The following is an 18,399-nucleotide window of genomic DNA, read 5'->3' on the forward strand; positions in this document are numbered from 1 at the left end:
ATAAATTTGTTTTATTTGATTAGTGACCTAGAAGTAATTCAGAATGCTAAATATATTTAAATCATAACATTTCTATGGAAGCTTGTTTCCACCACAGAATAAAATGTTTTTTTTTTTTGTGATTTTTTTCCTCAGAATCTCACAATTAACTTTATAACACGCAATTGGGAGAGAAAAAGTCGGTAACACTTTATTTCGATAGGCCACTTTAGACATTCTACTAACTATATGTAACTTTTCAACTACATGTCAACTAACTGTCATTATTAGTAGACTGTCAGCTTAATATCTGCAAACACTTTATTTTATTGGTCTCCCAACAGACATTCAACTGACTATAAGTAACTTGGCGACTACAAGTAAACTTATTCTCCAAAGCCTAACACCTAACCATAACCTTACAGTCTACTGACAGTCTACTATAATACTAATAATCTAATGAGAGTTAGTTGTCCTGTAGTTGAAAAGTTACTTATAGTTAGTAGAATGTCTAAATTGACTATCAAAATAAAGTGTAACCAAAAAGTCTGAATTCTCGCAATTGTGAGGTTTTTTTCTCGCAATTGTGGGTTTATATCTTGCAATTTTGACTTTATATCTCCCTTTTTATTTTTTTTTTATGTGGCGGAAACAAACATAAACTGATTTCGAATCTAAAACTTAATTTTCAATGTTCCTATAGACTTTTGACACCCACCGTACAGGTCTTTCTAAAAAAAAATAGCATATTGTGATAAAGTTCATTATTTTCCAAGTAATGGTAAAAATTAAGCTTTCATATTATTTTAGATTCATTGCACACCAACTGAAATATTTCAGGTCTTTTATTGTTTTAATACTGATGATTTGGGCATACAGCTCATGAAAACCCAAAATTCCTATCTCAAAATATTAGCATACCATGAAAAGGTTCTCTAAACGAGCTATTAACCTGATCATCTGAATCAACTAATTAACTCTAAACACCTCAAAATATTCCTGAGGCTTTTAAAAACTCAAAACTGCAATCATGGGTAAGACTGCCGACCTGACTGCTGTCCAAAAGGCCATCATTGACACCCTCAAGCAAGAGGGTAAGACACATAAAGAAATTTCTGAACAAATAGGCTGTTCCCAGAGTGCTGTATCAAGGCACCTCAGTGGGAAGTCTGTGGGATGGAAAAAGTGTTTTTCCTGAGGAAGATTATTGAACTAATGAACAATAATGAACTTTATCACAATATGCTATTTTTTAGCAAAAAGCCAGGTCCTGGACACATTTAGAAAATAAATAAACTGCAGAAATTGGCCTAAATGGTATTGAAACATGCTCCTACCCTTTGACTGGATTGACAGTAATGGCATAAGGCTCTCCTGCAATGTCAGTTATCAGACGGGTGCAGTTGGGTCCCTTGAGCTGCCCCACATTAATCGAGTATCTAAGCTTGGTCCAGTGAGCTGTGTAATAACTGAACCAGTGCATCCTAGAGTGGTCTGTCCAGTAGATATTACCAGTCACCCAGTCAGCTGACACATCTCTGGGTCTGCGGAAGTCTGGGCACTGCAAAAGTCACCCAGATAACAAGGTGATTCCCATGTGGGCCAGGACATCACAGAATATTTAAGATTATACATACGATAATGTTTTTTTTTTTTTTTTAGGAAAAAAGTTATTAATAAATAAACATGATAAACTGCTATAAACTGCTTTTGATATTGGGATAGGGCAAAGTAGGCAAAATAAGGACTCAACATATGATTATGTTTTAATATTCTATATAAACACCAACTAAACTCAGGGAAGATCAAAATATAATATCCTGCTTGTCTGAAACACAAAAATTGTGTTTGTTTGTTGTACTGCATATCGTTATATTAAGGAGATGCAATGTGGAAATACTGTATTAATTAGAAGAAAATTAATAACTTGAAGGAAACATCCAGAATTTTCCAGAGAAAATATGACTTATGCTGCACACAAGACTCGTAATACTTACTATGATGCCAACATTTGTTTTAGTTTGACTCCTGTTTAGGATATCTTTGTAAAAAAGTCCACCGGGATTAAACTGAGTAGCCCAGATAAACTTTTGTTGGTGATACAAAGCATCCATCCCAATGATGCGGGCATTTTCCTCGATGCGAGCATGTACTTTGTGTCCATGGCTCTGGTTAAATGGATACACAAAACTTCGGATTTCAGTGTCATTAGCTATGTAGAGCACTCGATCTTCTGGTCCTGCCCGTTGAGTTATTAATATGCAAAAAAAATGAAAAGTGGCTAAATTCCATTTAGGGTTTAAGACAACAGTTTGACAATTACAGATGCAGATATATCATACTAACACAGCAATATGCATTTTAATCAAACAATAATCAGTAATTCAAGCTCAATACTCTACAGGAAGACAATAATATATACACTCTAAAAAATGCTGGGTTGTTTCACCTCAATTTCGGGTCAAATAAAGTCAAACCCAGCCATTGGGTCAACTTTTTTAATCACATTTTTAACCCAACATTTGTGTTTGTCCGTATTTGACCCAAACTTGGGTTAAAAAAACACGGCACTTTTTAGGGTGTAGTTATATGTATGACAACATATAGTATAAATGTACCACAGAAATGATACTTGTGCTTTGGTTTAAATGGTTTTAAATGTATATCTAAGCCCGGTGTACTAAGCTAATGTATGAAAAGATATAATAAGTGATCTAGATCTAAATAAAATGTCACAGTGAAGCCAAAGGTCAAGTCAATAGAAAATATAGATCCTTACCTTTTGCTATGCAGCTACCATTCAAATCCTTATAATTTTTGTCACATGTACATTTGTATGATCCTTTTGTGTTTGTGCAATAGTGAGAGCAAGTGCCAAAGTTAAGGCACTCATTGATTTCTACAACAAAAAAGAGGGAAGGACAAAAGTCTGTTATTGAGGAAAAGCACTTTCTGGAAAATGTATATGTATATATATATATATTTTTTTTTTTGCTGTTCAAACTGTGTGACGTTCAGCATTAGGAGTTTTTTTTTTTTTTCACATGCTGAGTGCTTGGAAATAAAACGTCAGATGTGGTCTGCTCACTGCATCTCATTGATTCGCAGCAAAAACACTATATGTGAGTGCACAATCCTTTTACTGGAAATGTTCTTTTAAATGCAAAACATTTTTCAGTAGGTTAAGCATGTTCTGGAGCTTAAGCGTAACTTCGGCCTCTGGTTTAGTTTTGCTACACAGAGAGGAAAACACTGATCCTTGACATTTTTTTTTTTATCCTTGAAAAAATCTTGGTTGATAAAAAGAACAGGTAGTTTGAATCTCAAAATAATGTGTGGGAAAACCTCTAAATGATAAAGTGATTGACAGGACAGGATTCAAAGCAAAACTATCAATTCATTAAAATAAATCCTCTATTACCAATAAATGAAAACATTTCATATGTTATGTGATAAAGTACATATGTAGGTCTAACACAAAGTATAAGGAAATATATCACACTTATTAATCATATAGACATATAAAAAATGAGGAATTCATCACTGGGATTTTGCAACTTTATTTACTTGGGCATTTTAAACCCATTAAAGGAGTAGTTCACTTAAAAAACAAAAAAACAAAAAAAAAAATTGCTGATAATTTACTCACCCCAATGTCATCCAAGATATCCATGTCATTCTTTCTTCAGTCGAAAAGAAATTAAGGTTTTTGATGAAAACATTCCAGGATTGTCTCCATATAATGGATTTCAATGGGAACCAAACTGTTCAAGGTCCAAAAGCCAGTCTCAGTGCAAACTGCAAACTGTTCAAAGGGCTTTAAACGATTCCAGAAAAGGAGAGTCACGAAGCGCATCACAGAACAGAGCAAGGCGAGCATTTGAGCTTACAAAACTTAAACTTTTTTTTATTTATAAATGAGCGATCGTTTCGCTTGATAAGACCCTTATTCATCGTCTGAAATCATTTTATAGCCCTTTGAACAGTTTGCACTGAAACTGTCTTTTGGACCTTGAACCGTTTGGTTCCCATTGAATTTCATGGAATGTTTTCATCAAAAACCTTAATTTACTCTAATTAAACTACTATTTTAATTTCTGACTCTGATATAGCTAATGTTAAGCACAGAATTGCTCAAACAAACCGATTGCAATTCTGTTTGGTGCTGCTGGTGTCAGAAATTGTACACTACACATTTACATTGAAAGTCTAAAGTCAGATAAAGCAGTGAATCATTTTTCTGAACGTTAACAGAATCAGGGAAGATAGTCTGACAGTACCTTCACACTTTCTGCTTCTGAGATTTCTCTGAAAGCCAGGTTTGCAGTGGCAAATTGCATTTGTGTTTGTATGATTGCACACTGCATCCTCCCCACATGGATTCATCCTCTTTCCACATATGTCTCCATTTGAAGCTGGAATAAAAGAGAGCGAGAGCTTTGAAGCGACATACTTGCAGCCCACTGTCCCAGTGCATGATGGGATTCTTTTTAGTGTGTGTTTTGATGCTTGGTCATTGGCGACAAATAAAATAAGTAGAAGCAAAAAACACATCTGGAAGATAAGCCTGAATGATTTTCACATGGCAATTCCAGATGCACAGCACGTGTCCATGTAATCCACCATGACTGCCTTAAATATGACAACACTGCTTGTTTTCCAACAGATGTATCTGAGAGATTTGGTAAACACGTACAAGCCTTGCAGTCCTGTTCATCTGATCCTCCATCTCCACAGTCATCAAACAGATCGCACTGTAGCTGTGCGGGTATACATTTACGATTACTACAGGTAAACTCTGCCTTCCCACACGGCTTGGGCCTAGTTGACACAGTCTCTGGTTTGGGCCCCAGAGGAAAAGAAAGAAAGAAAGAAAAAAACAACAACAACATCCATTTCAATCCAAACTTCAGCTGACACATCTTATTCAGCACCACCAAAGAGTCTTCCATCAAATTTACTAAGATCATTTGAATGATTAATGAACACTACTGTCTCTATCCGAAATACCTCAGGACCTGCTAGCAAAACAGTGACACCACTAAATTCTAGACTAGTTTTTTTTTTTTTTTTTTTTGTCAATTAAATAAAATGTCTGGCACAAAAGATTGATTTCTCATTGTGCTGTTGAGGATAAAGGCATCATCAAAGACTTGTGAGTGAGCCTACCACATTCATCTTCATCTGAGTTGTCCCCACAGTTATCCACATTGTTACAGATTTGATCAAGCCGTAGACACACTCTGTCATTTCTGCAGCGATATGGCCTTGCTGGAGGACATGGTAGTTTGGCTATAGAAAAAGAACAAAATCTTACAGTATTTGTAAATATAAAGTGATTTTTTATACTAGTTTTTTTTTATAAATTATTCATTTGTCGGAATTAGATTAATATCAGTGATATACTTTTGCTCATGTACACTGTAAAAATGAATACGCTTTATCTAATCAATAAAATTGTGGCAACAGATTACAAGCAATATTATTTATTAAATTGAACAAATTAGAATTGAGTAATAGTTTAATTTAATTATTAATAATGCTTGTAATATGTTGCCACAATTTTATTGATTAGATAAGCATATTATTTTTTTCAGTGTAGTGTATTTAATTGGTAATGCAGTCAGTGACTCCTACATACAGACAGAGAAGTCAAATGAAAAGTTCAGCAGGTTAAAAGCGCCGCCGTAGGTCATGTTGAACATCCTACCGCACATTTCTGAGTCTTCATCAGAGTTGTCTCCGCAGTCATCCTCACCATCGCACACCCACACATGCAGCTTACACAGGGTGTTGTTGCAGATGAACTCATCGGGGCGACAGAAGAAAGCATCTGAATAAACAACATTGAACTGGTTTTTAAACTGCATGGATAATTTGCAGTAAAAAGGGTTATGACAACCTGAACAAGCACATACACAAACAATTTGAGCATGTCCAAAACAATTTAATTATGAAAACTGTCTTAGAAAAGATAAACAGTGTAACACTTTAGTTTGGGGACCAATTCTCACTATAGTTATCAGCTTGCATATAACTAGCATATTGGCTATTTATTAGTAGTTATAACGCACATGTTATTGCCTTACTATGCATGACCATATTCTACAGTACATCCCTTAATCCTACTCAATACCTAAACCTAACCAACAACTTTTTTTTTTTTTTTTTAGTTTATTGAGGCAAAAGTTGTAGTTAATAGTGAATGTGTGTTCCCCAAACTAAAGTTTGACCATAAATATGGACATCTTCATACCATGACCGCAGGTTTCCTCATCGCTGTGGTCCACACAATCAAACACGTCATCGCAGCGCCATCGTTTGGGGATGCAGTGAGCATGGTTTTTGCACAGAAACTCATCTTCTCTGCACTCCTTGACACAGTCCATCTGGTGTGAGCAGAACAACGAAAGCCTAAAATACTCACTTTCAAGAGAAAGAATGTGCTGTACTTCTGAAAGTGCAGAAAGTCTCTGTTTCCATGGAGTCGAACATGAGTCTAACATACTAGGTGTTCAAAACAATTTATGTTTCCAGTATGGTACATGTGTTTATCTCACAGCTAATTAAAACAATATGCTATGATGTTATATTAATTGCTTGTTTGAAGCACAAATCATAAAATATGAGCTTATACTAGTGTTCTATATTCAGTATGTCTTTGGTTTTGAACCTTTGATTACTTATGTATCTGATTAAACTAATTAATAATGAATAGTTTCACTGTGGAGTGCCACATCAATTACATTGTGGTTACGCTTCCTTTTACAGTACAGTACGTACAGTGTACTTACCTAGAAAGTACTTGCTAATATAAGATGAGTACATGGAACAGAGGTAGGTTCAGGGTTAGTAGTTATTACCCAGTAATTGTAGTTACTAAAATAAGTACATAGTATTTACATGTGTAATTGGACTGTAAAAGGAAGCGTTACCACATTGTTTCATCTGTTCTACACTGATGAAAAATCCAGCTGAAATCAGCTTTAAGGCTGGAATACACTAAACGATTTTTAAATTCTGAACAGATCTTTTTTTTAAAAAAAACTATGGAGCATCATACACTCGCCGACTTAGTAAATAGTTACATAGGAAAAACTGGGCATCATACACTAAATGACTGAGAATCACACATTACCAGACTTTCAAGTCATCATACGAACAGAAACAAACTCGTGCTTAAACATGAGCCTTGCTGCTAGGAGACACGTGACAAATGAAAACAATACTTGTTCTAAAATTGGCTCAAAATTTCAAAAATGTTTAGATGGAATCAAACTTTGAAGCTAGAAAATTGGAGCCTGTGACCATTATACACGATTTTCTGTGAAATCTATCAACTCAAATCTGCATAGCTCTGACATTGACAGCTTGTCCAGACTGTAAATCTGGGCAAAAGTAGTGTAGTATATTACAGCCTTTAGTCATAGTCGTGTTTACCGTTTATTTATAAAGCTGTTCCTAAGCAGTACAACCCAAAGGCTTGCTTGTGCACAGTCATTTTACAGAGGACAGCTTCCTCAACCTGGGAGAGAACTATGCAGGCAATATACAAAGACTACTTTCCACTGTAAAAGGTTCGGTTCTACGTAGTCTTGCTTGAAATGTTGGGTCCGATCGAACAACATTTCCAGAATCCGACTGGGGCTCGAACTGACATTATTATTAAGTGTTTAAAAATGCTTCATAAGCCTTTGTAGCTCTAACTCGGGATTATGGTAAGTTCCGACACACTTGATGTGTTTGGCCAATCACAACGCACTGGGTCAGCTGGCCAATCAGAACAATTTGAGCTTTTCGGAAGGAGTGGCTTTGTATAAATCAGACTGTAAATAGAGGAGGTAAAATATTGTATTTACAAAATACAGCATGTGATTTATTATATATATATATATATATATATATATATATATATATTAACTAGGGCTGTCAAACGATTAATCGTGATTAATCGTTTTCAAAATAAAAGTTTGTATTTACATAATATATGTGGGTGCACTCTGTATAATTATTTTATATATATAAATACACACACATGCTTGTATATATTTAAAAAAATATTTTCATGTATATACTGTATATAGATTTATACATAATTTATATTATATATAAATATAAATATTTTATATATAAATAATATTTTTTTCTTAAATTTACATGCATGTGTGTGTATTTATATATGTACAAAATAATTATACAAAGTGCACCAACATATATTATGTACACACAAACTTTTATTTTGGATGCGATTAATCGCGATTAATCGTTTGACAGCCCTAATATTAACATTAAAGCATGTTTACCTATATTATTACACCCAATAATATAAAATAACACATGATCCCTTGAATACATGCTGCTAGTTTTATTGTGCACAATTCATCAGTTCATGCTATACCAAAAACAAAGAATCATTGTCATAATCCTTCAGAGAAATTTAATAACTCGTCTTGCTTCTGAATGTACTTCCTATTTAGCTGAATCCCTCTTGGTTTTCCAACTGTGATTCACTCAGAGATTAAGAAAGTAGTAAAAATGTTCATGTTGATTTTCAGCTTGAACTGAACCCCCCCCTAGAGAGGTTGTAAAGGGGAGAGTAGTATCTTCCTCAAATGTGTTTCCAAAATATCTACTTGTACATCTCTTTGTTTTTGTTTCACTATTGCACTTGTGCACAGTATCTGAGAGCGGAGCGCTTTATGTAAGGTGAGAGGGTCTTGCTAGAGGACTGACCTCATCAGAACTGTCCAGACAGTTGTCATGTCCATCACACCTCAGGCTGGCAGATACACAACCTCCACTGGCACACACATACTCATTTAGAGAGCAGGAGGGAACCACTGCAAAACAGATTACAGATAAAAAAAAAAAAATTAAAAAAAAAACACTTCAACACAGCTACGTTCAACTGACGTGTACAGGAAGAGTGGGATAAACTGTAAACTGACCCACTTAATCTAAGGTTTTTGTCATGTCGTTGATGCTAAAATCAGTTACATGTTATAAATGTAACTACTATTATAAAATGTTAAAAACAATTCATTTCAAAGTCATTTATTCTGATTTATGTGCAGAAAAAATATGATTTTGGAACTGGGATGGGACACTACAGGAGATTTATAGAAAATATGCACATTAAATATTGAGGCTTGTGAATAAGTTCTTAGGTTAAATTAAAATTTAATCAAGGAATAGACACACCAGAGAGCTGACTAAGTCACCGTATTATGTTTATTATGCACACACCTTTAAAAAACAAAAGTAAGCTACAGCATTTGAGCTTATCAGACAATGTAATCATAAAATATTTAAAGCTGAAATGTTAAATGTTCTTAATGTTTGCACACTACCATCCATCTCAGGTTAATGTGCAGAGATAACTATAAGCAAAACACGTTGCAAAAGTACATCTATGGCTTTGTACAGCTATGACAATATTGCTCTGTCAGTTTGAGCATCTCAAGCATGGGTTCAACCAATGGTGTGAGTTTAGGGAGGGCCTATGTGCTTGACAAGGGCGGAAAAAAAAAATTGGGAAATACTTGTTTTTTAGTGCAGAAATGATAAACCTCAGCTTTAAAGACCACACGATGTGATAAAGTTACCTGTTCCTAAGCAATTTCGCTCGTCTTCCCCTGTCTTACAGTCTTCCTGGCCATCACACAACCATTTTCGTGAGATGCAGAGATTGTTGTGGCATTGAAACTGATCCTCTGCACAATGAGTCTCGCAATCCTTCTGAAAAAGCACAAAGCAAGGACAAATTCAGTCCGGTGTCATTTCATACTTTAGTGTATCTTTTTATTTATCTAATATTTTTGGACTGTTTATTTATAATAATTAGGGGGATTTAAAGTTTTGTAAGTCAAATGTAAAAAAAAAAAATCCAATATCTTTCTCACTTGCTTATAAAGCCATAGGATTATAAGGACTGAAATGATACAGTATGTGAAAACCGAGATTAAACAGCTTTGAAATACATGGCTAGAAGGCAATGTTTGGGAATATATTGTAAGACAACTGTGTTGACCTTGAATGACATCTAGCATTCACTGACCTCATCCGAATTATCAGCGCAGTCATAGTCACCATCGCAACGGAAGCGTGCTGAGATACAGTCCCCACTGGCGCAGGCAAAATCCTTATGATTACAGGTCACCGGCTCTGGAGAGATGAAAGCACAATAAGACAGCTAAAGATGCACAGCTACCCTGACCATGCCCTCACCGAATAAACTGAAGTAAACCTTAGCATAGGACAGCATGTGGCAGCAAGAGCAAATCAAAACTGCCAAAGTGGCCTTGCACTTGGACATGAATTGGCATTGTACCATCTGTTTTCAAGGTTCTTGCAAGTTTGCCAAGAACTTAAAAGGAGCTATTTGCAGACTAATCAGCAATTAGAATGTATAAAAGGGTTGTTCTCACAGTTCACAGGCTGTAATGGCTAAAAAAACATATTGGGTGGTAGAAACATCTGTTAATATAAACTGTTTGAAATAGGTTGTTGATTTAACAGCAAAGTACAAAAAAAGCCATTAAAAAGAAGGAGTCTTGGACATTATACATGCTCATTATTTATTCAAACCCATGTTGTTTTAATGACACATGCATGTGTGTATTTCTTAATAGTTATTTTTAAAGTAAAAATGTTGCTTGAAGCATTTATTTATAATGCATTGTAAAGCTATTCATAATGTACAATTGAATGCATTTTTTAAATATATATTTACATAATTCAAAGTTTAAATACATTATATTTTTGCAGATTCCATGTTACAAGCCTTGGTTACTATATAAACCTCCAAGGCCCTATATGCTGATTTCCTAAAAGAGTTTGCAGACTTTCTCTCAGATCTATTGGTCAATGTCAATAAAGAAATAATTGTTAGAGATTTTAACACACACGTAGATAACACAAATGATCCATTAGGGGCTGCGTTTACAGATTTATTAACCTCATTTGGGGTCAAGTAAAACGTCAGTGGTCCCACTCATTGTCTAAATCATACACTAGATTTAATTATATCATATGGAACCAATCCAACTAATTATACCGCAAAGTGATAATGTTAACACCGTGGCTAGACTAACAAATAAACAGACATCACCAGAGCAAAATATTCCATTACATTGTAGTAGTAATGATTTTATGAATTTCTTCACTAAGAAAATAGAAAGCATCAGACACACTACTGTAAATGTACAATCTTTTATGGTGTCTTATGATTCAGCCTCAATTATCGCCATAAACAACTACACCGCTTTACAACTAGGACAGGAAGAGCTAACAACATGTTTATTAGATCCAATACCCACTAAACTACTGAAAGAAGTGTTACCTGTAGTGGAAGAGCCTCTTCTCAATATTATTAACTCATCTTAATTTTTAGGTCATGTTCCAAGACTACTCAAGCTGTCAGTAATAAAACCTCTCATTAAGAAAACCACAATTAGATCCAAATAACCTATCAAATTACAGACCTATTTTTAAATTTTCCATTTCAGTCTAAAATACTAGAAAAAGTTGTGTCCACTCAATTGTGGTCTTTCTTGAAAGAAAATGATATCTATGAAAAAAATTCAGGCAGGATTAAGACCACATCATAGGACAAAAACTGCACAAGTTAAAATTACAAATGATTTACTTTCAGCTTCTGACCAAGGCTGTATCTCAATACTAGTTCTACTCGATCATAGCGCTGCGTTCAACACTATAGATCATAAAATACTCTTGGATCGCCTACGTTCAGGGACAGGCATTTAGCTGGTTTAGATTGTACTTATCAGAATGTTACCATTTTGTCTGTTTAAATGGGGTAAAATCAAAGATAATGTCAGTAGACTATGGAGTACCGCAAGGATCGGTGTTAGGCCCTCTGCTATTCTCAATATACACTCAACTAAAGGATTATTAGGAACACCTGTTCAATTTCTTATTAATGCAATTATCTAAATCAACCAATCACATGGCAATTGCTTCAGTGCATTTAGGGGTGTGGTCCTGGTCAAGACAATCTCCTGAACTCCAAACTGAATGTCAGAATGGGAAAGAAAGGTGATTTAAGCAATTCTGAGCGGGGCATGGTTGTTGGTGCCAGACGGGCCGGTCTAAGTATTTCACAATCTGCTCAGTTACTGGGATTTTCACGCACAACCATTTCTAGGGTTTACAAAGACTGGTGTGAAAAGGGAAAAACATCCAGTATGCGGTTTAGGTCCACACTTTAGGTCCTTTAGTGCCAATTGGGCATAGTTTAAATGCCACAGCCTACCTGAGCATTGTTTCTGACCATGTCCATCCCTTTATGGCCACCATATACCCATCCTCTGATGGCTACTTCTAGCAGGATAATGAAAGCTTGAATCATTTCAAATTGGTTTCTTGAACATGACAATGAATTCACTGTACTAAAATTGCCCCCACAGTCAGATCTCAACCCAATAGAGCATCTTTGGGATGTGGTGGAACAGGAGCTTCGTGCCCTGGATGTGTATCCCACAAATCTCCATCACTGCAAGATGCTATCCTATCAATATGGGCCAATATTTCTAAAGAATGCTTTCAGCAACTTTCAAATCAATGCCACGTAGGATTAAGTTTTCAGTTCTGAAGGCGAAAGGGGGTCAAACATGGTATTAGTGTTCTATAATGATCCTTTGTGTTCCTAATGATCCTTTAGGTGAGTGTATACAGTATATAGGCTTTAAGTAAAGTGTTACCATCATTTTAAACTTCTAAATTTAAAAAAAAGTAAGTATTCTCCAGATAACATTCTAACAATTTGGTTTAGCAAACCTTGACGATAAAAAACAGCCATTTAATTTTGAAAGCTAAAAATAAATAAAATACTGTAGATAAAAGATTCTGTAAAAACACATACTGTAGATCTCACCCACACAACAGTTTCTAGTTGCAATGAGCTGTCAAGTTAGTTAACTGTAAACTATAAATAAATATAAAAGTCATTGTATGGAAAGAACATATGGATTTGAAACATAAGTGGAAAATGACATAAAACACACTTAAATGGTTGATCTTTCTTTGTGGCAATATGAGCAAGATCAGAAGCGAACAGACAAATGGTAAACAAACCGACAGAAAGCAAGACATCTTCAAATAGTCTGTGAAACTGGCCTCTGAAGATTCCAGACATTGTTTCTTGACAGTTAAAACAATTTAGTACAAACACGAGTGTGGAAAAAGCTTTACTGTGCTCAGAGAGATGAGAGCGACTCACTGCAATGCTCTTCATCGGAGTTGTCTCCACAGTCATTCTGGCTGTCACATCTCCAGTGGTCCGGGATGCAGTTGTTATTCTCACAGCGAAATTCATGAGGTCCGCAGGTCTTTTCATCTTTTTCATCAGACACAAACAAACACACAGATGAAAATGGCTTCAAAAGTGCATGAATATTAATGCAATGCTACTGCATTTCAACACGTAATCATCATTTCCTCAGGGTTCCTGGGCCCGGATCTGACACTAAGTTCAAAACATGCCCACACTCAAGAGCCTAACACACCATAAGATGAGATACCTGACTGTGGTGCCGATATCTTCTATCCTCAATAACCTGAACACTTGACACGTAACATCAAACACTTTGTCACCTCTGCACAGTATGCGATGAAGGAGCTCAGTCCACCTTTTTCCAGAGTACGTGTAGTGTTTATGTTATATAAACTAAAAACTTTCTGAGGTGCTAGAGCCAAGAAGAACTGTTAAAGTCGGCATGAAACAGACTTTTCTTCTCTAAAGTTAATAAAATCTGAGTGAATGGTTTATTAAACCAGAAAAAAAAAAAAAAAATGTAGGGTGGGTCTTGATTGTGTCCCCTTTGGGAATGGACTGGATCATTGTGGTTTGAAATTAATTTCAATTTTTTGAAATTTGAAATTCAAAAATTTTGAAAATTTAAAATTTTAATTTCAATAATAAAAAAAAGAAGAATTGTGAATTTTGGTTCTATGAAGAACACACAGGAGCATCACATCATCAGATCAAAACTTCGAGATTGAGAGACATGTTTTTTTTTTTTTGTTTGTTTTGTTTTTTTCTTTCCAAGAACGCAGCCAAAGAGAAGCAAACTGCAAATACTTGCAGGTTTTCATTAGTGTAAAAATAATAAAATATCATTCTAGTATATCTCCCTTGACAGATTCTTCCACTTAAATATTATCTAACGTAATGATAGAATGTTTCTAAAGAAAGATCTAGAGACTGGCATCTGAGAAAAAAATTGTTTTGTAACACAAAAATATTAATAATAATATTTGTCCTTCACAAAAAACTGATGAATGTCAAAACATACTGTAGAAGCCACTGCATTAGGGTCTTCTAAGATACAACATTGTATATTCATGTAAAGGCAGGATTTACTCATAGATCTTCTAAATCTATCTATGTTTGTAATTCCTACAGTTACACAAAGTGAGCTGGTAAGTACTGTATCAATAAAGCTACCCTGTTACATTAATGTTATACCATTTGACATCAGTTACCAAGATAAAGATCAATAATTATTTGCAGTCCGATGTAGATAAAGTGTGTCACGTCTGGAAATCAATGGAGACACCAGAGGAGCCGTCACACCTCAATTACAAAGTGACCCCTCCACTGTTCCATGGATGTGTCACTCATTTGGGGGATTTTTCTCTGAGTAACGGATAATCCATAACAACATCAAATTGTTCAGCCAAAGCAATAAAACCAATTTTCTCAATCAGATTCCGACAATGTATTTTTTCCCTCTTGCAACAGCCAAGATATTGATTTAATTTCCTTTGTTGGACGATTTAGGAAAGCCATGTTCATCATCCCTGCTGGGATGTCAGAGTGTTATATACAGTATACACCATAAATTGAGGACAATTGCCTTTACACATCTACTTAGAGGTCATATCCACAATGTAAATAAATGATTATCCACAATGATGTTAGAGTAAAAAAGGAACAACATCAGCGTGCAGTATAGTCTAATGATTAGTCTCTGACCTAAAACCTAGTGAGCTGACTACAAACAGTAGGCAGCATTTTTAAGGCATGTTCCAAAAAGACACTTATTTTTTTTTCTCCCTTTTACAAAACTTATTTTAGAGTTGTGCACTTATGCAATTAATAAGGTACTGTACTGTACACTGTGAAAAAAAAAATCTTTTTTTCAAGATTTGTTATCACAAGATTTTTTCTTTTGTCAAATCAACTTAAATAATTAATTTTGTTCAGATAATTTATTATTTTGAATTTCTGATGATTAAATCAATCTCCTTCATTGTATTAACTCACCTTTTCCAGTTAAATCAACTTAAAATTTTAAGGCAACCAGGTTACTTTTTTTAAGTTAAACCAACAATATTTTTTACAGTGTATGTTTAATGTAATTATTTTACATTCATTTCTTTATGCATTCCCAAGAATAACTTAACATAAAAGTTAATAAAATAATTTATTAGAACCCCAGGGGGTCCGTAATTTATTTATTTACAGACAAGAATAGTTTTATTTAGCTAATTTGATTAACATTTTTAACTTTAGATTCATCAAAGAATCCTGAAAAAAATGTATCACTGGTTCTATAAAATTATTAAGCAGCATAACTGTTTTCAACATTTATAATATAAGAAATGTTTCTTGAGCACTAAATCAGCATATTGCAATGCTTTCTGTAGGATCATGTGCAATGAACACTAAAAAAAATCAGAATTTAATTGTAATAATATTTCACAGTATTACTGTTTTGACTGTATTTTTAATAAAATGAATGCAGCCTTGGTGAGCATAAAATACTTACCGACTTAACGAGATTAAAAAAAAAAAAACGTACCTCTTACCACACCAAACTTTTTAAGTTATTATTTTTAAAAGTAAGAAATGACTCAACAAATAGTTTTTTTTTGTTGATAAGTATCGTATTTTAAGCTTAATAATATGCTATTGGAAAACTCTTGAAATCAATGCCTATGTAGAGTGTTCAAAATCAGTCATTTATGAAGTTACAATTTAACCAGGATTCAGAAGGCAGTTGCCTATAGAGACATAGGTAAACCTCTGAAGTATATCTCTATATTTTCAGTATAGATCAAATGAGTGGTACTAATAAAATGAGGTACACAGCTCGCTTGTTCAACTATAGTAAATTATTCGGAGTAAATTACGTCCAGCGAACCCTCAGAAATTGTTTTGCTGGAGCATCGGCACTTTAAATGTCTGGAACACATAGCCGAGGAAGAATGCAATATGTGAGGCCACCGCTGATGTGCCACTGACAAACTAAATCAGCCATTCGGGCAACAAAACAGGCCCAGGGGAATTGTTGCAAGCCACAGCTAATAAAAACCGAGTGGTTCATGATTAAAGCTGGCCTCACTTCATCATAGAGAGAGAAGACTGTGGGAATGCATAGAATTGACATTAGCCTCAATCAGACTTTCAGATGGGTCTGCGCGTGTGGCTGACCAAGGCTCTGATTTGTGAATAATGACTGTGGCCACTCACCACAATTGGCCTCGTCAGAGCCGTCAGCACAGTCCGGGTCCTCGTCGCACACCCACAGCTTTGAGATGCAATGCATGGTGGCCTTACACTGGAACTGGTCTGGAGAACAAGTGCTCTCAGCTGGAACATTAAGACAGAGAGGTGAGTGTGAGGGAGGAAAAAAAAAACAAACAAAAAAAAAAACATACAACTTCTTGTACTAGGTCATTCATATACCAGGGTTTGAGACTGCGACCAGTTTTTGAGAATGTGCAAGTTAAAATTTTATGTGGTCGCATTTGTGTGAGCACATGGTCATGTAAGGTTGTTGCATCAGCTGCTGCAGTCCCTATGTTCAAAATGAACGAGTCCATCATGAATCCATTTTCCAAACTGTGTTTTTGACTTAGTCTGAATCACTACAGTACGCATATAATAATTGTTTGTATTCTGGCTATTTTATTTCGGAGTCGGCTCGGCTGCGGAATAGCCCAGTCCCTGACATTGACGGAAAGAAAAAAATGGCTACAATGTTCTTCCGCAAGACACTTGCAGTTTATTTATTAAAAGAAGGTATACATCATGCAAATTGCACACTGATGTTGAAACGTGGCAATTAGGAATTAAGTCATAATAAGTGTGAGTTAAATGTACAGTGCACAACTTGTAAAAAAGACAAGAGGCAAACGTCAAGTTTAATATTTGTGTTTGTTTACACACCGAGTGGAGATCGTTTACACACCGAGTCTATTTTTGCTGTGCTGCACACACTGAATTAAAGTGACAGCGCATAGTTTGTGGTCAAAATGAGCACAAATTGACCTGACAATGAATTTAATCATAAATGCATTAAATTAAATGAAGTAATCTCACCATGCATGCATTTCATTGAATACTACTATTTTTCATAGTCATCTTTTTAATTTTAACTTTTTTTTTTGAGAATATTTTGATTTGATAGTTAAAAGATTAAAACATTTTGCTAACATGAAGTATTGTGTCACTGTCAGTCTTTTTAGATCAGTGCAAAAGCAGATTAAGACCACTATTCATCAGCATGCATTGATGAATCCCATGGCAATTTCACTCAAGTGCATCGACGGGTGAGTTGAAACTCATTATAATATGCAAAACTGTTATCCGCTCACAGCAGTGGGCGGTCAAAACAATCTCCTGAACTCCAAACTGAATGTCAGAATGGAAAGAAAGGTGATTTAAGCAATTTTGAGCATGACATGGTTGTTGGTGCCAGACGGGCCGGTCTGAGTATTTCACAATCTGCTCAGTTACTGAGATTTTCACGCACAACCATTTCTAGGGTTTACAAAGGCTATGTCCACATTAATCCGGATACATTTGAAAACGGGGTTTTCGTTTAAAAACGCTCTCCGTCCACACTAGTGTTTTCAGGTGTTTTCCGACGTTTCAGTGTGGATGAGAAACTTCTAAATTCACTTTACTGCGCATGCGTGTAACTTCACAAAAGCTCACTGAGATGATACAGATGGGAAAATAAATAATAATGTCATCACAAAATAACAGGATAATTTTATTTAGCAAAATATCTCACCATCACGGATGCGTCCAGGTCGCATTCAGTCACCATATGTTTGGTCTAAAACGCAACTGCTCTCCTGTTTTGCTGCAGGACAGCAAATGTGAGTAGACTACATTATCTGTCATCTTTGCAGTACTGTGCTATGAAGAATAGCACATATTAAGTAACATAGAAAGTAACATATTTTAGCAATAGTGTAAAAATGTATAACACATAACAAGCACAATACCGATAAACATGAATATCTATTGGTACTACATGGATCACATGACTAAACTTACGTCATCGTTTTGAAATACCTCCGGTTTCACTGTCCACACTACAACGCGAAAACGGTGTTTTCAAATTTATCCACTTTGGAGAGCGTTTTCCAAACGATACATTT

General features: G+C 35.2%; 1 protein-coding gene across 5 annotated transcripts in view; it reads right to left on the reverse strand.

Moving 5' to 3' along the window:
• lrp1bb (low density lipoprotein receptor-related protein 1Bb) overlaps positions 1-18,399 on the reverse strand; it is a 345,314-nt gene that overhangs the window by 21,686 nt on the left and 305,229 nt on the right. For 4 of the 5 annotated variants that reach the window (XM_089133134.1, XM_089133135.1, XM_089133133.1 and 1 more), the window contains 13 exons: positions 16,478-16,597; positions 13,220-13,336; positions 10,037-10,143; positions 9,585-9,717; positions 8,713-8,819; positions 6,236-6,368; positions 5,690-5,812; positions 5,149-5,271; positions 4,676-4,816; positions 4,260-4,394; positions 2,759-2,878; positions 1,977-2,218; positions 1,317-1,540 (listed from right to left, as the gene is read on the reverse strand). In XM_089133134.1, the coding sequence (XP_088989260.1) occupies positions 1,317-1,540; positions 1,977-2,218; positions 2,759-2,878; positions 4,260-4,394; positions 4,676-4,816; positions 5,149-5,271; positions 5,690-5,812; positions 6,236-6,368; positions 8,713-8,819; positions 9,585-9,717; positions 10,037-10,143; positions 13,220-13,336; positions 16,478-16,597 (1,825 nt within the window). Of the gene's footprint in view, positions 1-1,316; positions 1,541-1,976; positions 2,219-2,758; positions 2,879-4,259; positions 4,395-4,675; positions 4,817-5,148; positions 5,272-5,689; positions 5,813-6,235; positions 6,369-8,712; positions 8,820-9,584; positions 9,718-10,036; positions 10,144-13,219; positions 13,337-16,477; positions 16,598-18,399 lie in introns of those variants that run through there. The other variant, XR_016169265.1, reaches the window with a different exon arrangement.

Source organism: Pimephales promelas, chromosome 7 (assembly GCF_988280905.1).
Source record: "Pimephales promelas chromosome 7, fPimPro1.hap1.1, whole genome shotgun sequence".
NCBI lineage: Eukaryota > Metazoa > Chordata > Actinopteri > Cypriniformes > Leuciscidae > Pimephales > Pimephales promelas.